The sequence below is a fragment of the Gallinula chloropus genome (assembly GCF_964237585.1).
Source record: "Gallinula chloropus genome assembly, contig: HAP1_SCAFFOLD_505, whole genome shotgun sequence".
In the NCBI taxonomy this organism is placed as follows: Eukaryota; Metazoa; Chordata; class Aves; order Gruiformes; family Rallidae; genus Gallinula; species Gallinula chloropus.
Window position 1 is genome coordinate 12,157 of NW_028168421.1, and position 23,196 is coordinate 35,352.

At 71.7% G+C, this 23,196-nt stretch overlaps 2 protein-coding genes and 1 long non-coding RNA gene across 3 annotated transcripts; 2 read left to right on the plus strand and 1 right to left on the minus strand.

The window, feature by feature from the left end:
* Positions 1 to 1,336: 1,336 nt before the first annotated feature.
* On the minus strand, positions 1,337 to 10,349 carry LOC311204477 (struthiocalcin-2-like; the record flags this gene model as incomplete). The annotated part of the gene is made up of 5 exons (XM_084280899.1): positions 1,337 to 1,404; positions 2,198 to 2,303; positions 3,111 to 3,266; positions 4,422 to 4,516; positions 10,265 to 10,349. 5 exons carry the CDS (start codon positions 10,347 to 10,349, stop codon positions 1,337 to 1,339), a joined length of 510 nt encoding a protein of 169 aa, XP_084137025.1.
* Positions 10,350 to 13,209: 2,860 nt separating this feature from the next.
* LOC311204479 lies at positions 13,210 to 15,329 on the plus strand. The gene is made up of 3 exons (XR_014618060.1): positions 13,210 to 13,311; positions 14,023 to 14,079; positions 15,276 to 15,329. It is a non-coding gene; the product is annotated as an uncharacterized lncRNA (long non-coding RNA).
* A 1,466-nt stretch (positions 15,330 to 16,795) lies between these two features.
* Positions 16,796 to 21,116, plus strand: LOC311204478 (C-type lectin-like; the record flags this gene model as incomplete). The annotated part of the gene is made up of 5 exons (XM_084280900.1): positions 16,796 to 16,802; positions 16,965 to 17,086; positions 17,295 to 17,432; positions 20,123 to 20,237; positions 21,049 to 21,116. 5 exons carry the CDS (start codon positions 16,796 to 16,798, stop codon positions 21,114 to 21,116), a joined length of 450 nt encoding a protein of 149 aa, XP_084137026.1.
* Between the last annotated feature and the right edge of the window lie 2,080 nt (positions 21,117 to 23,196).

Consider the following 23,196-nt stretch of genomic DNA (forward strand, 5'->3'; position numbering starts at 1 on the left):
TCTGGGAGTGTGGGACCCCCATGGGGGGTTTGGGGGGGGGCCAGAGGCTGGGGGGGGGTCCCATGGAGCTACGTGGCTCTGTGGGGCTATGGGGGTCCCATGGGGAATATGGGGGTCTTATGGGGGCTATGGGGGGTCTCATGGGGGTTCTGCGGGTCCTGGGGGGGGCCTGGGGGTCCTATGGGGGCTATGGGATCCCATGGGGACTGTGGGGGTCCCATGGGGCTCATGGGATCCTGGGGGGGCTCTGGGGGTCCCATGGGGGGCTATGGGATCCCATGGGGACTGTGGGGGCCCATGGGGCTTATGGGATCCTGGGGGGGTTCTGGGGGTCTCATGGGGGCTATGGGATCCCCTGGAAACTATGGGGGTACCATGGGGGCTATGGGGGTCCCGTGGGGATATGGGGGGTCTCGTGGATGCTATGGGATCCCCTAGAGACTATGGGGCACTATGGGGGCTCTGGGGGTCTCATGGGGGCTCTGAGACCCCGTGGGGGTTTCTGGGGATCTCATGGGGGCTATGGGATCCTATGGGGAATATGGGGGTCCCATGTGGGCTATGGGATCCCATAGGGGCTCTGGGGGTCCCATGGGGACTCTGGAATACTGTGGGTGTTCTGGGGGTCCCATGGGGGCTATGGGATCCCATGGGGACTGTGGGGGCCTCATGGGGGGTATGGGGTCCCATGGGGGCTATGGGATCCCGTGGGGAATATGGAGGTCCTATGGGAGTTATGGAATCCCATGGGGACTGTGGGGGCCTCATGGGGGTTATGGGGGTCGCATGGGGGCTATGGGGGTCTCATTGGGGTTATGGGATCCTGTGGGGACTATGGGGGTCCCGTGGGGTACTATGGGGATCTCATGGGGGTTCCAGGGTCCCGTGGGGGCTCTGGGGATCCCATGGGGCTATGGGATCCGGTGGAGACTATGGGGGCCCCATTCCCATCCCATCCCATCCCATCCCATCCCATCCCATCCCATCCCATCCCATCCCATCCCATCCCCATCCCCATCCCCATCCCATCCCCATCCCCACACCGGTGGGTGTTGGGGTGACCCCAGCCCCCCCACGTGCCCTGGCCGGGTCCCTCCCCCCTGCCCGGCCCCACGGCGCTGGGGGGGCGCTGGGGGGGGCTGGGGGGCTGTGGGGGGCTGTGGGGGGCTGTGGGATGCAGGATGCTCAGGCCAGGCTGGGTTCAGGACCTTTACTGGAGCGGCGGCTGCGCGGCGCCAGGGGGGGTCGGGGGGAGCGGAGGGAGCCGTGGGGGGCCGTGGGGGGCTGTGGGGCGGGCGGGGGGCTCGGGGGGCCCCGGGGGGGGCTGCCCCCGGCTCTAGGCGCTGGACTTGCAGATGAAGGGTTTCCTGTCGGAGCAGGAGTGGCTGGACCACGTCAGGAACCCTGCGGGGGGCAGAGCCCGTCAGACCCCCGGGACCCCCAGAGCCCCCGGCATCCCCAGACCCCACAGACCCCCGGGACCCCCAGAGCCCCCCCGGGATCCCCAGACCCCACAGACCCCCGGGACCCCCAGAGCCCCCCGGCATCCCCAGACCCCACAGACCCCCGGGACCCCCACAGCCCCCCGGGATCCCCAGACCCCACAGACCCCCGGGACCCCCAGAGCCCCCCCGGCATCCCCAGACCCCACAGCCCCCCAGAACCCACACAGACCCCCAGGACCCACAGCCTCCCGGGACCCCCAGAACCCTCCCTGACACCCAGAGCCCCCCCGGGATCCCCAGACCCCACAGCCCCCCAGAACCCACACAGACCCCCGGACCCACAGCCTCCCGGGACCCCCAGAACCCTCCCAGGACCCCCAGAGCCCCAGGACCCCCAGAACCCCGGGGCCCCCAGAGCCTCCCTGGACCCACACAGACCCCTGAGACCCTCACAACCCCTCAGGACCCACACAGCCCCCCAGGACCCCCAGAACCCCCACAGCCCCCCAGAACCCCCCGGACCCACACAGCCCCCTGGGGCCCCCAAACCCCATCGCCCCACAGCCCCCCGGGACCCATCCCCCTGGGATGCACACAGGCCCCCCACCCCACAGCCCCCTGGGCCCCCCCAGCCCCCCAGCTGTGGCACACACAGCACCCGTGTGCGAGGGACACGCGGTCCCGGGCCAGGCCTGGGGGGCTCGGGGGGCTCCTCCCGCGGCGGGGGGCTGGCGGCCCCCGGCCCAGCTCACCCGCAGCGTCCCGCAGCGCGGCGCAGCCTCTCCTCCGGGAGCTGGGCGCCCGCTGCCACGACCCGTAGTCCAGGGCCGAGCTGTCCGACCACTGCCAGCGCCGGCCCTGGGGAGCAGAGACCCCCGGTGACCCCGATGGGACCCCACAGCCCCCCCCAGGACCCCACAGCCCCCCCGGTGACCCCCACAGCCCCCCTGGTGACCCCACTGGGACCCCACAGCCCCCCCGGGACATCCACAGCCCCCCCGGTGACCCCACTGGGACCCCACAGCCCCCCCGGCACCCCACAGCCCCCCCGGTGAACCCACAGCCCCCCTGGTGACCCCACTGGGACCCCACAGCCCCCCTGGGACCCTCACAGCCCCACTGGGACCCAGTGCCAGCCCTGGGGCACCACAGAACCCCAGTGACCCCACTGGGACCCAACAGCCCCCCTGGGACCCTCACAGCCCCCCAGGACCCTCACAGCCCCCCTGGGACCCAGTGCCAGCTCTGGGGTCACCCAGAGACCCTCGGTGACCCCTAGTGACACCCCAGACCCCACAGTCCCCCTGGGACCCCCACAGCCCCCCTGGGGCCCAGCACCGGCTCTGGGGGACAAGGCACCCAGTGACCCCATGGGTGACACCCCAGACCCCACAGCCCCCCAGGACCCTCCAGCCCCCTGGGACCCAGCGCCAGTTCTGGGGCACCAGAGACTCCCGGTGACCCCCCTGGGACCCCACAGCCCCCCGGGACCCCCCCAGCCCCCCAGGGCCCTCCAGCCCCCTGGGACCCAGCGCCAGTTCTGGGGCACCAGAGACTCCCGGTGACCCCACTGGGACCCCACAGCCCCCCAGGGACCCCCCCAGCCCCCTGGGACCCCCCCAGCCCCCCAGGACCCTCCCGGGCGGGGTCCCGGGGCCTGCTCACCCCCGTGAGCCGGTAGAGGCCGATCCAGACGCCGTGGCCGCCGTCGTCCTCCTGGTCCTGGTCGCTGGCCTCGGCGGAGCGGGCGAGCAGGGCGGCCACGGCCCGCAGCTCCCGGGCGCTGTGCAGCGAGGCCAGGTGGCTGCCCGGGCCCAGGCGCTGGCAGAAGGCCTGCAGCGGGCTCAGCCTGGCACCGGGCCCGCCACGCGCCGCACGGCACCCGCGGCCCACAGCGCGGCCCTGGGACCCAGACCCAGGGCCCAACCCTGGGACCCAGACCTGGGCCCCAATCATGGGACCCAGACCTGGGCCTCAACCCTGGGACCCAGACCCAGGACCCAACCCTGGGCCCCAACCCTGGTCCCCAGTCCAGGTCCCCAACCCTTGGTCCCCAGCCCTGGACCCCAATCTGGGTCCCCAATCCAGGTCCCCAGCCCCAGCCCCAACCCTGGTCCCCAACCCCTGGTACCCAGGCCTGGTCTCCAGCCCCTGGTCCCCAATCCTGGTCCCCAATCCTGGTCCCCAATCCTGGTCCCCAGCCCTGGACCCCAATCTGGGTCCCCAATCCAGGTCCCCAGCCCCAGTCCCCAACCCCGATCCCCAATCCTGGTCCCCAGCCCAGATCCCCAGCCCCAAACCTGGTCCCCAGCCCTTGGACCCCAGCCCTGGACCCCAGTCTGGGTCCCCAACCCAATCCATGTCCCCAGCCCCAGTCCCAAGCCCTGGTCCCCAATCCTGGTCCCCAGCTTCTGATCCCCAGTCCTGGTCCCCAGTCTGGGTCCCCAGCCCCAATCCTGATCCCCAATCCAAGTCTCCAGTCCCAGTCCTGGTCCCCAATCCCTGGTCCCAAATCCCTGGTCCCCAACCCCTCAGCCCCAATCCTGGTCCTCAGTCCTGGTCCCCAACCCCTGGTCCCAAATCCTAGTCCCCAATCCTAATCCCAGTCCCCACCCCCTGGTCCCCAATCCTGGTCCTAAATCCTGGTCCCCAACCCCAATCCTGGTCCCCAAACCCTGGTCCCCAACCCCTGGTCCCCAATCCTGGTCCCCAACCCCTCGTCCCTAATCCTGGTCCCCAAACCCTGGTCCCCAATCCCGGTTCCCAACCCCTGGTCCCCAATCCCAGTCCCCAATCCCAGTCCCCAATCCCAGTCCCGCACAGCCCCAGCCCCCCCGGGAGCAGAGCACCCCCCTCCAGGGACCACCAGCACCCCGACACCCCCTGACAGGGACCAGCACAGCTCCCTGGGGGAGGGTGGGGTGTCCCATGGGGGCGAAGGGTCACCCCCAACCCCCCCCCCCAAGCCCCCCTCACCTCCGCCCTCCTCCAGCTCAGCTGGCGGTCGAAGAAGCCGTAGCATCCTCCCTCCAAGGGCTCCCAGCCCCAGGCACAGGCCGGGGGCTCCTGCCCTGGGGGGGGAGATTTGGGGGGGGGGAGTGTCAGGCGGTGTGGGGGGGAGCGGGGGGCACGGGGGGGGTGTGGGGGGCGCGGCCCAAGCCCCCTCCCCAGCACTCACCGTGCAGCTGGGGCAGGAGCAGCAGGCAGCCCAGCAGCAGCGTCCTGGAGGGTCCCATCCCTGGGGGGGTGGGGGTCAGTGCTCAGCACCCCCCCCCCCCAAAGCCCCCCCCCCCCACCAGGGGTGCCAGGCTGAGGGTGCCACAGGGTGTAGCTGGGGGGGGGGGGTCGGGGGAGCAGGGATTTGGGGTGGGATGGGGGGCTCAGTGCTCACCCTGAGGGTGCAGGGGGGGGTTGGGGTGGGGGGGGTCGGGGGAGCAGGGATTTGGGGTGGGATGGGGGGCTCAGTGCTCAGCCCCCCACCCCAAAGCCCCCCCATGGGTGCCAGGCTGAGGGTGCAGGGGGGGTTTTGGGGTGGGGGGGGTCGGGGGAGCAGGGATTTGGGGTGGGATGGGGGGGCTCAGTGCTCACCCTGAGGGTGCAGGGGGGGTTTGGGGTGCAGCTGGGGGGTGTCGGGTTGGGGGGAGCAGGGGTTTGGGGTGGGGGGGTGCGGGATCCAGGGGTGCAGGGTGGGGGGTCCGGGGCACCCCAAAGAGGGGGTGCAGCCCCCCTTTCCCCACCCCCAGGGACTCACCTGCGTCCCCTGGGAGCTCCGCGGGTGCCGGGCAGCGCCCAGGGGGGTTTTATCCCCCAGGCAGTGGGGGGGGGTGGGGTGGGGGGGGGGTGGGAGCTGCTCCGTGACCCCCCCCACCCCCCAAACAGCCGGACGCGGGTGCAGCCGCGCGTGGCCCCGCTGAGCCCTTTGATGGGGGGGGGGGGGAAGGGGGGGCAGGAGAAGGGGGGGCTGGGGAATGGGGGGGCTGGGGAAGGGGGGGAGCGAGGGGAATGGGGGGCGAGGGCAAGGGGAACAGGGGGAAGGGGGTGCTGGGGAATGGGGGGAGCTGTGGAAGTGGGGGGCTGGGGAATGGGGGGCTGGGCAATGGGGGGGCAAGGGGAAGGGGCGCTGGGGGGGTGGGGAAGGGGGGCAGGGGGAAGTGGGGTCCCCCCCATCGCTTTGGGCATCACCCCCCCCCCCCGCAAAGGGCAGCGAGATGAAAAGAGGTGCCTGACCCCCCCCCCCACCCCCCGGGGAGCAGCAGGAGCTGGGGGGGGGGGGGGGGCAGCCGCTCCCACGGCCCTGACGTCATCACCGCCACGTGCCCCCCCGCCCTGACGTCACCGCCGCCGCGTGCCACCCGCGCCTTGACGTCACCGCTGCCACGTGCTCCCCCCCCCTCCTCGAAGTGGGGGGGTGACACCCCCGGGCAGCCCCCCCCCAGGGCAGGGGATGCTCAGGACCCCGGGATGGGGCGGGGGCTGCTCAGGACCCCAAAGGGGGGGCGGGGGCTGCTCAGGACCCCACGGGGGGGGCGGGGGCTGCTCAGGACCCCACGCGGGGGGTGGGGGCTGCTCAGGACCCACACGGGGGGCGGGGGCTGCTCAGGACCCCGGGATGGGGCGGGGGCTGCTCAGGACCCCACGCGGGGGGGTGGGGGCTGCTCAGCACCCCGGGATGGGGTGGGGGATGCTCAGGACCCCACGCGGGGGGGTTGGGGCTGCTCAGGACCCCGGGATGGGGGCGGGGGCTGCTCAGGACCCCACACGGGGGTTGGGGGATGCTCAGGACCCCACACGGGGGGGGGGGGTTCTCAGCACCCCGGGATGGGGCGGGGGCTGCTCAGCACCCCGGGATGTGGGCGGGGGGGGAGGTGCAGTGTTGGGGTCCCCTCAGCCCCCCCGGATGGTGCCGTGCCCTGTGCCCCCCCCCCGCCCCTGGCCGCCCCCCCGCGCTGTTCACGCCCTGGGATCACAGGGCTGCGCCTGGCACCCATCCTGCCCGGGCCAGCGCCAGCCAGCGCCGCGGCCAGGCCGGGGGGGCAGCCCCCGAGGGGCCCCGCACCCGCCTGGGGGGCTCAGCACCCGCCTGGGGGGCCCCGCACCCACCCGGGGGGCCCCGCACCCGCCCGAGGGGCCCCGCACCCACCCGGGGGGCTCAGGACCCGCCCGAGGGGCTCAGCACCCAGCCGAGGGGCCCCGCACCCACCCGAGGGGCTCAGGATCCACCCGAGGGGCCCCGCACCCGCCCGAGGGGCTCAGCACCCGCCTGGGGGGCTCAGCACCCACCCGAGGGGCTCAGGACCCACCCGAGGGCTCAGCACCCACCCGAGGGGCTCAGCACCTGCCTGGGGGGCTCAGCACCCACCCGAGGGGCTCAGCACCCGCCTGGGGGGCTCAGCACCCAGCCGAGGGGCTCCTCACCCGCCTGGGGGGCTCAGCACCCATCTGGGGGGCTCAGGATCCACCCGAGGGGCTCAGCACCCACCTGGGGGGCTCAGCACCCACCCGAGGGGCTCAGCACCCATCTGGGGGGCTCAGCACCCCCACATGGGGCTCAGCACCCACCCGAGGGGCTCAGCACCCCCACATGGGGCTCAGCACCCACCCGGGGGGCTCAGCTCCCAGCCGAGGGGCTCAGCACCTACCCGAGGGGCTCAGCACCCACCTGGGGGGCTCAGCACCCACCTGGGGGGCTCAGGACCCGGCCGAGGGGCTCAGGACCCGCCGGAGGGGCTCAGCACCCACCCGAGGGGCTCAGGATCCACCCAAGGGGCTCAGGACCCACCCGGGGGGCTCAGGATCCACCTGTGGGGCTCAGCACCCACCCGAGGGGCTCAGGACCCGCCCGAGGGGCTCTGCACCCACCCGAGGGGCTCAGCACCCATCTGGGGGACTCAGCACCCGCCCGAGGGGCTCAGCACCCCCACATGGGGCTCAGCACCCACCCAGGGGGCTCAGCACCCACCCGAGGGGCTCAGCACCCGCCCGAGGGGCTCAGCACCCACCTGGGGGGCTCAGCACCCCCACATGGGGCTCAGCACCCACCCAGGGGGCTCAGCACCCACCCGAGGGGCTCAGCACCCAGCCGAGGGGCTCAGCACCCACCCGAGGGGCTCAGGACCCACCTTGGGGGCTCAGCCCCCACCCGAGGGGCTCAGCACCCCCACAGGGGGCTCAGCACCCTCACAGGGGGCCCAGCCCCCAGCCGAGGGGCTCAGCACCCAGCCGAGGGGCTCAGCACCCCCACAGGGGGCCCAGCCCCGAGCCGAGGGGCTCAGCCCCCACCCGAGGGGCTCAGCACCCCCACATGGGGCTCAGCACCCCCACAGGGGGCCCAGCCCCCAGGCGAGGGGCCCAGCCCAGCCCCGGCGGTACCGGGTCCCTTATCTGGGCTCCTCGGCGCGGGGCAACGGCCCTTCCGGGAAAGAGGAACCGGGTAACGGCCGAGCGGGGGGGGGGGGGACCCAGGGGGACCCTCGGCACGGGCTGGGGCCGGGGGGGACCCCAGTGGGGTGGGGACACGTCACTGGCCCTGGGGATGGGGTGAGGGGGTGGGGGTGGGGGACGGATGGAGGGGGGATGGAGGGGGGGTGGATGGGGGATGGATGGGGGATGGAGGGGGGACGGAGGGGGTGCAGATGGGGGTCAGATGGGGGGATGGAGGGGGGATGGAGGGGGGATGGATGAGGGGGGGTGGGGGGCACAGCAGCCCTTTGGGATGGAGGGGGGATGGAGGGGGGGCAGATGGGGGCGGGGGGGGGCACAGCAGCCCTTTGGGGTGGAGGGGGGATGGAGGGGGATGGAGGGGGATGGAGGGGGGGCAGATGGGGGGCAGGGGGGGGCACAGCAGCCCTTTGGGATGGAGGGGGGATGGATGGGGGGATGGAGGGGGATGGAGGGGGGGCAGATGGGGGGCAGGGGGGGGCACAGCAGCCCTTTGGGATGGAGGGGGGATGGATGGGGGGATGGAGGGGGATGGAGGGGGGGCAGATGGGGGGCAGGGGGGGCACAGCAGCCCTTTGGGATGGAGGGGGGATGGATGGGGGGATGGAGGGGGATGGAGGGGGGGCAGATGGGGGTGGGGGGGGCACAGCAGCCCTTTTGGATGGAGGGGGGATGGAGGGGGATGGAGGGGGGGCAGATGGGGGGCAGGGGGGGGCACAGCAGCCCTTAGGGGCTGGGCTGGGCCGGGGTAACGGTCGCCTTGCGCAAGCGGCCGCTCTGAGGGCGATTCGGGGCGTGATAAGCAGCTGGGGGAGCCCAACCGGTGACCCCGGGTTCAGCCCGAGGACCGACGCTGCCCCCCCACCCCGTCCCGTCCCGGCCACGCTGCGGCCTGTGACCCGGGGCAGACGTGTGCTGGGGGGGGGGGGTCAGCACCACGCGGTGACCCCCGGCCCCGGGCGTTGTGCTGGGTGCCGATGGGCCACGCACGGCACACGCGTGTGTCTGTGCAACACACGTGGGGCCTGGACAGTGCACAGCCCCCTACACAGCACATGTGTGTCCCTACACAACATACATGAGGCCTGCACTGTGTGCAGACCCTACACACCATGTACAGGCTCCTACACACCATGTACGGGCTCCTACACGACATACGTGAGCGCCTATGCCACACACCCAGGTACCTACATGGCAAACAGACCCCCCCCAACATACAAAGGTGCCAACACGACATCCAGGCCCCTAACCAACATACACGGGTGCTGGCACAACATACATGGGCTCATACACAGCACACACAGACCCCTACACAACATACAGACCCCCCCCCCAACATAGGCAGGCTCCTCCACAACACATACGTGCCCCTACACAGCACATACGAGCCCCTACATGACATGTATGTGGCTCTACACAACATGTATGTGCCCCTGCATAACATGTATGTGCCCCTACACAGCACATACAAGCCCGTGCACTACACATATGTGCTCCTACATGACACATAGGTGCCCCTACGCAGCACATAGGTTCCCCTACACAACACATATGTGCTCCTACATGACACATAGGTGCCCCTATGCAGCACATAGGTTCCCCTACACAACACATATGTGCCCCTACACGACAAATAGGTTCCCCTAAACAACATGTATGTGCCCCTAACCAAGACATACAAGCCCCTGCACAACACATATGTGCCCCTACACAACAAGTATGTACCCCTACACAGCACATAGGTGCCCCTACACATGTATGTGCCCCTAAATGACACATAGGTGCCCCTACACGACACATATGTGCCCCTACACAGCACATAGGTGCCCCTACACAACATGTATGCGCCCCTACACATGTATGTGCCCCTGCATAACATGTATGTGCCCCCACACCACATGTATGTGCCCCTACACAGCACATAGGTGCCCCTAAACAACATGTATGTGCTCCTACACAGCACACACAAGCCCTGGCACAGCACATATGTGCCCCTACACATGTATGTGCCCCTAAATGGCACATAGGTGCCCCTACACAACACGTATGAGCCCCTACATGTCACATATGTGTCCCCACATGACACACACGTGCCCCCACGCGGCGCAGGCCCGTGTGCGGTGCGGGCTGGGGCTGCCGGCCGTGCCCAGCGTTGGACGGGCACCACGACCCCCACATCACGTGCCAGGGGGTCCCTTTGGGTCACCCCAAGCCCCCCCTCTCCCCCCCCTCCTTCGGGGGGTCCCCGTGCGTGACGCCCGGGTCCCACGCTGCCCGCGCGTCACGGCCGCCGCGCCGGCGCCTCGTGTCCCAGCACAAGGCCGTGCCGGGGCTGGCGGGTGCCCAGCACGGCCCATCCCATCATTTCCATGGCGTGGGACGGCTGCCCGGCCGCTCCCGGGCGTTGGGGCCTGTGCGGCGACGCGCATGGCGGCACCGGGACCCGCGCGCCAACGCCGCCGCCATGCCCGTCCCTGCGCCCGGCACCGGGCTGGGGGTGTGGGGGGGTCACATCATCCCTGGGCCTGGGGGTTGGGGCGGAGGTGGTCGCGGCATCCCTGGGCCTGGCATGGGCGCCAGGCTGGGGGGTGTGGGGGGGGGTCTTGTCATCCCTGGGCCTGGCACCGGTACTGGGATGGGGGTTGTGGGGGGGTCACGGGATCCCTGGGACTGGCACCAGTACTGGGATGGGGGGTGTCTGGGTGGGATGGGGGGGTCACAGCATCCCTGGGACTGGCACTGGTACTGGGATGGGGGGGTCCCAGTGGGATGGGAGGGGGGTCACAGCATTCCTGGGCCCAGCACCGGCACTGGGTTGGGGGGCATGGGGGGGTCACATCATCCCTGGGCCTGGCACTGGTACTGGGCTGGGGGGGTCCCAGTGGGATGGGGGGGTCATGGCATCCCTGGGACTGGCACCGGTACTGGGATGGGGGGTGTCTGGGTGGGATGGGGGGGTCACATCATCCCTGGGCCTGGAGGTTGGGGCAGAGGCGGTCGCGGCATCCCTGGGCCTGGCATGGGCGCCAGGCTGGGGGGTGTGTGGGGGGTCTTGTCATCCCTGGGCCTGGCACCGGTACTGGGATGGGGGGGGTCCCAGTGGGATGGGGGGGTCACATCATCCCTGGGCCTGGCACCGGCACCGGGTTGGGGGTGTGGGGGGGTCACGGGATCCCTGGGACTGGCACCGGTACTGGGATGGGGGGGTCCCAGTGGGATGGGAGGGGGGTCACAGCATTCCTGGGCCCAGCACCGGCACTGGGTTGGGGGGCATGGGGGGGGTCACATCATCCCTGGGCCTGGCACTGGTACTGGGCTGGGGGGGTCCCAGTGGCATGGGGGGGTCCCAGTGGCATGGGGGGGTCATGGCATCCCTGGGCCCGGCACCGGCACTGGGTTGGGGGTGTGGGGGGGTCATGGGATCCCTGGGACTGGCACCAGTACTGGGATGGGGGGTGTCTGGGTGGGATGGGGGGGTCACAGCATCCCTGGGCCTGGCACCAGTACCGGCCTGGGTGGTGTGGGGGGATCTTGTCATCCCTGGGCCTGGCACTGATACTGGGATGGGGGGGTCCCAGTGGGATGGGAGGGTCACATCATCCCTGGGCCTGGCACCGGTACTGGGATGGGGGGGGTCCCAGTGGGATGGGGGGGGGTCACAGGATCCCTGGGACTGGCACTGGTACTGGGATGGGGGGGTCCCAGTGGCATGGGGGGGTCACATCATCCCTGGGCCCGGCACCGGTACCGGGTTGGGGGGTGGGGGGGTCACAGGATCCCTGGGACTGGCACCGGTACTGGGATGGGGGGGGGTCTGGGTGGGATGGGGGGGTCACATCATCCCTGGGCTTGGGGGTTGGGGGGCTGCTCATGTCATCCCTGGGCCCGGCACTGGGTTGGGGGTGTGGGGGGGTCATGGGATCCCTGGGCCCGGCACCGGCACCAGCACCAGGTTGGGGGTGTGGGGGGGTCATGGCATCCCTGGGACTGGCACCGGTACTGGGATGGGGGGTCCCAGTGGGATGGGGGGGTCACGGGATCCCTGGGCCTGGCACCGGTACTGGGTTGGGGGTGTGGGGGGGTCACAGGATCCCTGGGACTGGCACCAGTACTGGGATGGGGGGGGTCCCAGTGGGATGGGAGGGGGGTCACAGCATTCCTGGGCCCAGCACCGGCACTGGGTTGGGGGGCATGGGGGGCTCAGAGCATCCCTGGGCCTGGCACCGGTACTGGGATGGGGGGGGTCCCAGTGGGATGGGGGGGGGTCACGGGATCCCTGGGACTGGCACTGATACTGGGATGGGGAGGGTCCCAGTGGCATGGGGGGGTCACATCATCCCTGGGCCCGGCACCGGTACCGGGTTGGGGGGTGGGGGGGTCACGGGATCCCTGGGACTGGCACCGGTACTGGGATGGGGGGGTCCCAGTGGGATGGGGGGGTCACAGCATCCCTGGGCCTGGCACCAGTACGGGCCTGGGTGGTGTGGGGGGGTCTTGTCATCCCTGGGACTGGCACCGGTACTGGGATGGGGGGGGTCCCAGTGGGATGGGGGGGTCACGGCATCCCTGGGCCTGGTACCGGCACCGGGTTGGGGGTGTCCAGGTGGGATGTGGGGGGGTCACCGTGGTCCTGGTGCCGGACACCCCGGGGATGCCGCTGTCCCAGAGGTGCCCATGGGCTGGGTGGGGGTAGCCAGGGCAGGGAACTGGTGCCACTGGGAGCACTGGGGGCTCTTACCAAGGGCCAGGCAGGGAACTGGTGTCACTGGGAGCACTGAGGCCAGAGCAGGGAACTGGTGTCACTGGGAGCACTGGGGGCTCTTACCAAGGGCCAAGCAGGGAACTGGTGTCACTGGGAGCACTGGGGGCCCTCACCAAGGGCCAGGCAGGGAACTGGTGTCACTGGGAGCACTGGGGGCTCTTACCAAGGGCCAGGCAGGGAACTGGTGTCACTGGGAGCACTGAGGCCAGGCAGGGAACTGGTGTCACTGGGACCACTGGGGGCTCTTACCAAGGGTTGTGCAGGGAACTGGTGTCACTGGGAGCACTGGGGCCAGGCAGGGAACTGGTGGCACTGGGAGCCCTCACCAAGGGCCAGGCAGGGAACTGGTGTCACTGGGAGCACTGGGGGCTCTTACCAAGGGCCAGGCAGGGAACTGGTGTCACTGGGAGCACTGGGGCCAGGCAGGGAACTGGTGTCACTGGGAGCACTGGGAGGGGTCCCACTTCCAGGAAAGCAGAAGTGCCCTGGCCGTTGGGCTGCCCCCCCCTCCCCCCAGCCCCCCCCAGCCATAAAAGCAGCCGGGGAGCTGCCGCCGGCGCAGCCCTCGGACAGACACACGGACACACGGCCGGACAGACGGACGCTGGGCGAGCCGCTGCCCCTGGGACGGACGTCGCCCACCCAGAGACCCACCGGCCGGTCCCGGTGAGTGTCCCGGGCACGGGGCTGGGGGCTCCCGGCACCCGGCTGGGGGTCCTGCACCCTGCCAGGGGGCTCAGCACCCACCCAGGGGCCCAGTGCCCATCCAGCTGTGGGGCCCAGCACCCATCCAGCTGTGGGGCTCAGCACCCACCCAGGGGCCCAGCGCCCATCCAGCTGTGGGGCTCAGCGCCCACCCAGGGGCCCAGCACCCATCCGGCTGTGGGGCTCAGCACCCACCCAGGGGCCCAGCATCCATCCAGCTGTTGGGCTCAGCACCCATCCAGCTGTTGGTCTCAGCACCCATCCAGCTGTTGGGCTCAGCACCCATCCAGCTGTGGGGCCCAGCACCCATCCAGCTGTTGGGCTCAGCACCCGTCCAGCTGTGGGGCTCAGCACCCGTCCAGCTGTGGGGCCCAGCACCCATCCAGCTGTGGGACTCAGCACCCATCCAGCTGTGGCGCCCAGCGCCCACCCAGGGGCCAAGCACCCATCCAGCTGTGGGGCTCAGCGCCCATCCAGCTGTGGGGCCCAGCACCCATCCAGCTGTGGGGCTCAGCACCCATCCAGCTGTTGGGCTCAGCACCCGTCCAGCTGTTGGGCTCAGCACCCATCCAGCTGTGGGGCCCAGCACCCATCCAGCTGTGGGACTCAGCACCCATCCAGCTGTGGGGCTCAGCACCCATCCAGGGTGACCCACGTGCACCCTGTCCCCAGGGCAGCCACCCCCCCACGGACCCAGCGCCACCCCCACCGACCCCCAGCACCACCCAGGTGAGTCCCTTGGCCTGGTGGGTCCTGCTGCACCCCAGGGCTGCTCCTCGGGGTGCTGAGCTGGGCTGAGCATCCCCTGCCCAGGCCGGGGGTGCTGAGCATCCCCTGACCCATCCCAGGGGGTGCTGAGCATCCCCTGCCCCACCCTGGGGGTCCTGAGCATCCCCTGCCCCCTGTATGGGGGTGCTGAGCATCCCCTGCCCCACCCTGGGGGGTGCTGAGCATCCCCTGCCCCATCCCGGGGGTGCTGAGCATCCCCTGACCCATCCCGGGGGGTGCTGAGCATCCCCTGCCCCATCCCAGGGGGTCCTGAGCATCCCCTGCCCCCCATCCCAGTGGTGCTGAGCATCCCCTGCCCCATCCTGGGGGGGTCCTGAGCATCCCCTGCCCCCTGTATGGGGATCCTGAGCATCCCCTGCCCCATCCCAGGGGGTCCTGAGCATCCCCTGCCCCACCCTGGGGGGTGCTGAGCATCCCCTGCCCCATCCCGGGGTTCCTGAGCATCCCCTGCCCCCTGTATGGGGATCCTGAGCATCCCCTGCCCCATCCCAGGGGGTCCTGAGCATCCCCTGCCCCCCATCCCGGGGGTCCTGAGTATCCCCTGCCCCCCATCCCAGGGGTCCTGAGCATCCCCTGCCCCATCCCGGGGGTCCTGAGCATCCCCTGCCCCCCATCCCGGGGGTCCTGAGTATCCCCTGCCCCCCATCCCAGGGGTCCTGAGCATCCCCTGCCCCATCCCGGGGGTCCTGAGCATCCCCTGCCCCCCATCCCGGGGGTCCTGAGTATCCCCTGCCCCCCATCCCGGGGGTTCTGAGCATCCCCTGACCCATCCCAGGGGGTCCTGAGCATCCCCTGCCCCCCATCCCGGGGGGTCCTGAGCATCCCCTGCCCCATCCCGGGGGGGTCCTGAGCATCCCCTGCCCCCTGTATGGGGGTGCTGAGCATCCCCTGCCCCATCCCGGGGGGTCCTGAGCATCCCCTGCCCCATCCCAGGGGTGCTGAGCACCCCCCAACTCCCCATGCCCCCTACTCTCCCGGTGCCCCCCCTCCCTGTGCCCCCCCCCCGCCTGTGCCCCCCCCTCCCTGTGCCCCCCATTCCCTGTGCCCCCTACTCTCCCTGTGCCCCCCCCGTGCCCCCCCATTCCCTGTGCCCCCCCCGTGCCCCCCCAGCTCCCGGACCCCCCGTCTCCCCACAGGCCGCGATGGGTCCCGCCGCCCCCCCCCGCCTGCTCTGCTGGCTGCTCCTCCTGGCCGTGCTGGGAGGTGAATCCCCCCCCCCCCCAATTCCCCCTCCCCGGGTCCTCCCCCTCATCCTGCAGTTCCCTGATCCCCAATCCCTAATCCTCCAGCCTCAAATCCTGATCCCTGATCCCCAGTTCCCAACCCCTAATCCCCAATTCCTGATTCTTAATCCCTGATCCCCAATCCCTAATCCCCCATCCCCTGTTCCCGACCCTTAACCCCTCACCCCCAGTTCCTGATCCATGAGCACCAATTCCCGACCCTTAACCCCTCACCCCCAGTTCCTGATCCATGAGCACCAATTCCCAACCCTTAATCCCTCATCCCCAGTTCCTGATCCATGAGCACCAATTCCCGACCCTTAATCCCTCATCCCCAGTTCCTCATCCCTACTCCCTGATTCCAACCCCCTGATCCCCACTTCCCAGTCCCTAATCCCCGATCCCCAGTTTCTAATCCCTGATCCCTGTTCCCCAGTTCCCAGTCCCTAATCCCCAATCCCTAATCCCCCATCCTCAATTCCTGACACCTACTCCCCAATTCCCAATTCCCACCCCCTCACCCCAACCCCTAATCCCCGACCTCCTGTTCTCCAGACCCAATCCCTTATCCCTAATCCCAGTTCCCAATCCCTAATCCCCCATCCCCAGTTTCTAATCCCTGATCCCTGTTCCCCAGTTCCCAGTCCCTAATCCCCAATCCCTAATCCCCCTTCCTCAACTCCTGACACCTACTCCCCAATTCCCACCCCCTCACCCCAACCCCTAATCCCCGACCTCCAGTTCTCCAGACCCAATCCCTAATCCCTAATCCCAGTTCCCAATCCCTAATCCCCCATCCCCAGTTCCCGACCCCTCATCCCTCACCCTGGATCCCAGATTCCTGATCCCCGCTCCCCAGTTCCCCCTCCCTGACCCCCCAATCCCCGACCCCTCATCCCCACCCCCACCCCATCCAGCCCCCTCCCCACCCCCTGTGTCCAGCCTTGTCGGGGGGACCCTTAGAGCTGGGTGGGGGTCCCTCCAGGTGGGGGGTCCCTGCAGGTGGGGGTGCCCCTGGGTGGGGGGGTCCTTCTGGGTCGGGGTCTCTGTGAGTGGGGGTGCCCCTTGGTGGGAGTCCCTCCGGGTGGGGGGGGTCCCTCTGGGTGGGGGGTCCCTCTGGGTGGGGGTGCCCCTGGGTGGGAGTGCCCCTGAGTGGGGGGTCCCTCCGGGTGGGGGGTCCTTCTAGGTGGGGGGTCCCTCTTGGTGGGGGGGGTGCCCTTGGGTGGGGGGTCCCTCCAGGTGAGGGTGCCCTTGGGTGGGGGGTCCCTCTGGGTGGGGATGCCCCTTGGTGGGGGGTCCCTCTGGGTGGGGATGCCCCTTGGTGGGGGGGGTCCCTCTGGGTGGGGATGCCCCTGGGTGGGGGGGGGGGTCCCTCTTGGTGGGGGGGGTCCCTCCATGTGGGGATGCCCCTGGCTGTGGGGTCCCTCCGCGTGATGCCTGGTGGGGAGGGGTGTGTGTGTGTGGGGGGGGATGGTCTTTCCCCCCCCATACCATCCATCCCAACTCCCCCCCTCCTCCACGGGGGGTCACGACCCGTGGGGCGCCCCCTCCCCTCCCATATCACCGCGGCTTCTCTGCGCCCCCCCCCTTCCCCCTCCCCAGGGACCCTCGGGAACCACACGGCCCCGGCGGGGACGGGCACCGACTGCCCCCCGAACTGGCGCTACTACCGGGGCTTCTGCTACGGGTACTTCACCGAGAGACGCACCTGGGCCGAGGCTGAGGTGGGCAGGGGGCGTAGGGGGTCCCCACGGGGGTCCCCACGAGGGGCAGGGGGCGGGAGCGTCACCCTGCGGGTGACGCTCCCGCCCCCTGCCCCTCGTGGGGACCCCCGCGGGAGGGGGATGCGGGTGCCGGGGATGGGTCTGCGCCCCTGGGGGGTGCCTGGGGAGGGGGTCTGGGTGCTGAGAGCCCCCTCCCCGTGCCCCCCAGTCGGAGTGCGAGCGGTACGGCCCGCGGGGGCGGCTGGCGTCCATCCACAGCCAGGGGGACAGCCGCGTCCTGGCGCAGTTTGTGACCGCGCAGAGGGACGGGGCCAACGTCTGGATCGGGCTGCGGGATGAGGAGCACGTGAGTGGGGGGGCTGCCTCCCATCCCTGTCCCGGACACCCCCTCAACCCCCCCATCCCCCGCCCCGGGCACCCCACTGAGCCCCCATCCCTGTCCAGAGCACCCACTGAGCCCCCCATCCCTGCCCCGGGCACCCCCTGAGCCCCCATCCCTGCCCTGAGCACCCACTGACCCCCGCCACCCCCCCCCCCCCCATCCACTGACCTGGGCACCCCCTGACCTCCCATCCCTGCCCCGGGCACCCCCTGACCTCCCATCCCTCATCTAGGGCACCCCCTGACCCCCCCATCCCTGCCCCCCCCATCCCTCATCCCGGGCACCCCCTGACCTCCCATCCCCCGCCCCGGGCACCCCCTGAGCCCCCATCCCCGCCCCGGGCACCCCCTGACCCCCCATCCCTCATCCCAGGCACCCACTGACCCCCCATCCCTGTCCAGAGCACCCACTGACCCCCGCCCACCCCCCCCCCAATCCACTGACCTGGGGAGCCCCTGATCCCCCATCCCTCATCCCGGGCACCCCCTGACCTCCCATCCCCCGCCCCGGGCACCCCCTGAGCCCCCATCCCTCATCCCAGGCACCCACTGATCCCCCATCCCTGCCCCGGGAACCCACTGAGCCCCGCCCCCCCCCCCATCCACTGACCTGGGCACCCCCTGACCTCCCATCCTTGCCCCGGGCACCCCCTGACCTCCCATCCCTCATCTAGGGCACCCCCTGACCCCCCATCCCTGCCCCCCCATCCCTCATCCCGGGCACCCCCTGACCCCCCATCCCTGCCCCGGGCACCCACTGAGCCCCCATCCCTGTGCAGAGCACCCACTGACCCCCGCCCCCCCCACACCCCATCCACTGCCCCGGGTATCCCCTGACCCCCCATCCCTCATCCCAGGCACCCACTGCCCCCCCCCATCCCTGTCCCAGGCACCCCCTGACCCCACATCCCTCATCCCGGGCACCCCCGTGACCCCCTATCCCTGCCCCGGGCACCCCCTGACACCCCATCCCCGCCCCGGGCACCCCCTGACCCCCCATCCCTCATCCCAGGCACCCCCTGACCCCCCATCCCTGCCCCGGGCACCCACTGACCCCCCATCCCTGCCCCAGGCACCCACTGACCCCCCATCCCTGCCCCGGGCACCACCTGACCCCCCCATCCCTGCCCCGGGCACCACCTGACCCCCCATCCCTGCCCCGGGCACCCACTGACCCCCCATCCCTGCCCCAGGCACCCACTGACCCCCCATCCCTGTCCAGAGCACCCCCTGACCCCCGCCCACCCCCCCATGCACTGCCCCGGGTATCCCCTGACCCCCCCCATCCCTGTCCCAGGCACCCACTGACCCCTCATCCCTCATCTCAGGCACCCACTGACCCCCCATCCCTGCCCCGGGCACCCACTGACCCCCCATCCCTCATCCCAGACACCCACTGACCCCCCCCCATCCCTGCCCCGGGAACCCACTGAGCCCCGCCCCCCCCCCCCCCAATCCACTGACCTGGGCACCCCCTGACCTCCCATCCCCCGCCCCGGGCACCCCCTGAGCCCCCATCCCTGTCCAGAGCACCCACTGACCCCCCATCCCTGCCCCAGGCACCCACCGACCCCCCATCCCCGCCCCGGGCACCCCCTGAGCCCCCATCCCTGTCCAGAGCACCCACTGAGCCCCCATCCCTGTCCAAAGCACTCACTGAGCCCCCCATCCCCCGCCCCGGGCACCCCCTGAGCCCCCATCCCTGCCCTGAGCACCCACTGACCCCCCATCCCTGCCCGGGCACCCACTGAGCCCCCATCCCTGTCCAGAGCACCCACTGACCCCCCATCCCTGTCCAGAGCACCCACTGACCCCCGCCCCCCCCCCCCCCCCCCAATCCACTGACCTGGGGACCCCCTGATCCCCCATCCCTCATCCCGGGCACCCCCTGACCTCCCATCCCCCGCCCCGGGCACCCCCTGAGCCCCCATCCCCGCCCCGGGCACCCCCTGACCCCCCATCCCTCATCCCAGGCACCCACTGACCCCCCATCCCTGCCCCGGGAACCCACTGAGCCCCGCCCCCCCCCCCATCCACTGACCTGGGCACCCCCTGACCTCCCATCCCTGCCCCGGGCACCCCCTGACCTCCCATCCCTCATCCCAGGCACCCACTGACCCCCCATCCCTGCCCCGAGCACCCACTGACACCCCATCCCTGCCCCCCATCCCTGACCCCTCATCCCTCATCTCGGGCACCCCCTGACCCCCCATCCCTGCCCCAGGCACCCACTGAGCCCCCATCCCCTGTCCCAGGGACCCCCCGAGCTTGGTCCCCCCCGAGTCCCCTCTGCCCCCCCCGAGTACCTTCTGCCCGCCCCCCCCGAGCATCCACTGCCCCCCCGAGCTCGGTGCCCCCCCGGCCCCCGCTGCCCCCCGACCCCCGGTGCCCCCCCGACCCCCGCTGCCCCCCACCCCCGCTGCCCCCCGACCCCCGCTGCCCCCCGGCCCCCGCTGCCCCCCGGCCCCCGCTGCCCCCCGGCCCCCGCTGCCCCCCCCGACCCCCGCTGCCCCCCCGACCCCCGCTGCCCCCCGGCCCCCGCTGCCCCCCCCCCCGACCCCGCTGCCCCCCGGCCCCCGCTGCCCCCCCCGGCCCCCGCTGCCCCCCGGCCCCCGCTGCCCTCCCCCGACCCCCCCGACCGCGCTGCCCCCGCAGAGGCGGCGCTGGAAGTGGTCGGACAGTTCCCCGTTCGATTACACGCGCTGGGCGCGGGGACAGCCCAACAACCTCTGGGACCGCGAGGACTGCGTGGTGCTGGACCGGGCCTCGGGTGAGCCCCCCGGGACCCCCCGGACCCCTGGGACCCCCCCCGGGACCCCCCCTGGGACCCCCCCGGGGACCCCCCCAGGACCCCCCCCGGAACCCCCCCCGGACCCCCCCGGACCCCTGGGACACCCCCCCCTGGGACCCCCCCGGGGACCCCCCCGGGACCCCCCCCGGAATCCCTCCCGGACCCCCCCGGACCCCTGGGACCCCCCCCCCCGGGACCCCCCCCGGGACTCCCCCCGGATCCCCCCACGGACCCCCCCCGGACCCCTGGGACACCCCCTGGGACCCCCCCCCGATCTCCCCCCCCCCGGACCCCCCCGGACCCCTGGGACACACCCCTGGAGCCGGGACCCCACCTGGGACCCCCCCCGGGACTCCACCTTGAACCCCCCGGGACCCCCTCGGGACCCCCGGGACCACCCCCCCCGGGACCCCCTCGGGACCCCACCCGGACCCCCCCGGCACCCCTGAGACACCCCCCGGGGCCGGGACCGCATCTGGGACCCCCCCCCGGGACCCCCGGGACCCCCTCCGGGCCGGGCCGCCCCCTCCCCGCAGGGGGTGTCTGCGCTCCCCGCTGGGAAGGGGGGGAGGGGGGGAAGGGGGGCGAAGGGGGGGGCTGGAGGTGAGGGGGGGCTGGGGGTGCTGGAGGTGAGGGGGGCTGGGGGTGCTGGAGGTGGGGGGGGCTGGGGGGGCTGGAGGGAAGGGGGGGCTGGGGATGCTGGAGGTGGGGGGGGCCGGAGGTTGGGGGGGGCTGGGGGGGCCGGAGGTGGGGGGTGACGCTGCCCGGGGTGACCCGCTGCCCCCCCCAGGGTTCGACTACTGGCACGACTACCCCTGCAACTGCAGGTTCCCCTTCCTGTGCCGGCACCGGCTCTGAGGGGCTGGGGGACCCCCGGGCTGGGGGACCCCCGCCCCGCCCCCCGCCCCGCGCCTGGACCCCCCCCCGCCCCCGCCCCCCGGGCTGCCGCACCCCAATAAACCTCGGCTTGTGCCCAGCACCCCCGTGTGTCCTGAGCCGGGGGTGGGCTGGGCAGGGGCACCCCAAGGCTTGGGGCACCCCCTGTCCCGTCCTGGGGTCACCTCCTGTCCTGGGGTCACCTCCTGATGGGGTCACATCCTGATGGGGTCACATCTTGTTCTGGGGGCACCCCCTGTCCTGGGATCACCCCCTGTCCTGCCCTGGGGTCACCCCAAGGCTGGGGGCACCCCCTGTCCTGTTCCGGGATCACCCCCTGTCCTGGGGTCACCCCCTGTCCTGCCCCAGGGTCACCCCCTGTCCTGTCCTGGGGTCACCCCCTGTCCTGGGGTCACCTCCTGTCGGGGTCACATCCTGCCCTGGGACATCCTCTGCCCCAGGGGTCCCTCCTGTCCTGGGGTCACCCCCTGTCCTGCCCCAGGGTCACCCCCTGTCCTGCCCCAGGGTCACCCCCTGTCCTGGGGTCACCCCAAGGCTGGGGTCACTCTCTGTCCTGGGGTCAACCTCATCCAGTCCTGGGGTCACCTCCTGTCCCGGGGTCACCTCCTGTCGGGGTCACCTCCTGACGGGGTCACATCCTGCCCTGAGCCATGTCCTGCCCTGGGAACACCTCCTGTCCCCCTGCCCTGGGGTCACCTCCTGATGGGGTCACCCCACATCCTGGGGTCACCCTCTCTCCTGGGGTCACCCCCTGTCCTGTCTTGGGGTCACCTCCTGATGGGTTCACCCCCTGTCCTGGGGTCACCCCCTGCCCCAGGGACACCCCCTGCCCTGGGACACCCCCTGTCCTGTCTTGGGGTGACCTCCTGTCCTTGGACACGTCCCGCCCTGGGGTCACCCTGTGTCCTTGGGACACATCCTGTCCTTGGGACCCCCCCTGTCCCGGGGCCACCCCCTTTCCCGGGGCCAGGGGACCCCGAGCCGCAGGACTGGAGTGTTGTGTCCAGGTCTGGGCTCCCTGGGATCAACCAGCCAGGGATCTCCTGGAGAGAGTCCAGAGGAGGGACAGAGATGCTGAAGGGGCTGGAGCATCTCCCCTGGGAGGAAAGGCTGAGGGAGCTGGGGCTGTTCAGCCTGCAGAGAAGAGCCTGAGAGGGGATCTGATCACTGGGGATCAAGAGCTGAAGGGTGGGACCCAGGGGCCATGGGCAGCCTCTGCTCAGTGTCTGTGGGGACAGGACAAGGGGCGATGGGCTCAAGCTGGAGCCCAGGGAGTTCCCCCCAATGTGGGGAAGAACTTCTTCCCAGTGAGGGTGAGGGAGCCCTGGGACAGGCTGCCCAGGGGGTGTGGAGTCTCCTTCTCTGGAGAGATCCCAGCCCCTGTCCTAGGGACCCTGTTTGGGCAGGGGGTGGGACCCCATGGGCTCTGGGGGCCCTTCCCACCCCCACAGCTCTGTGACTCTGTGACTCCGACACCCCCCCAGCCCCCCCGCGGTGCCGGTGCTGACCCCCCCACGAGGCGAAGGGCCGGGGGTCCCTGCGCTCGGCCGTGCCCCTCCCCCCCTTGTCCCCCCCCCCCAGCTCGGGCCACGCGTGGGGCCGCCGCGTCCCCCCAGGAAGCTGCGGGGCCGGGGGGGGGGTGTGTGGGCGCTTTATTGGGGGGTCACGGGGGGGCGGAGGCGCCCGAGAAGGGGGAGGAGGTGATGGGGGGCACGGGGAAGGGGGGATGACGTGGGGGACGGGGAGGGGTTTGGGGTGCTGGGGGGCTGTTGGGGTGTGGGGGGTGTGTGACAGGCGGGGGTTGGGGGGGGTTGGGGTGCCGGGGGGTGTCCCAGCTGTGGCACGGGGGGGTTGGGGTGCGGGGGGGGTATTGGGGTGCCGGGGGGGGGTCCAGGCGGTGACACGCGGGGTTGGGGTGCGGGGGGGGTATTGGGGTGCCGGGGGGGGGGGGGGGTCCAGGCGGTGACACGCGGCGGTGGGGGCGGGGGGGGGTATTGGGGTGCCGGGGGGGGGTCCAGGCGGTGACGCCCCCCCTACGCCG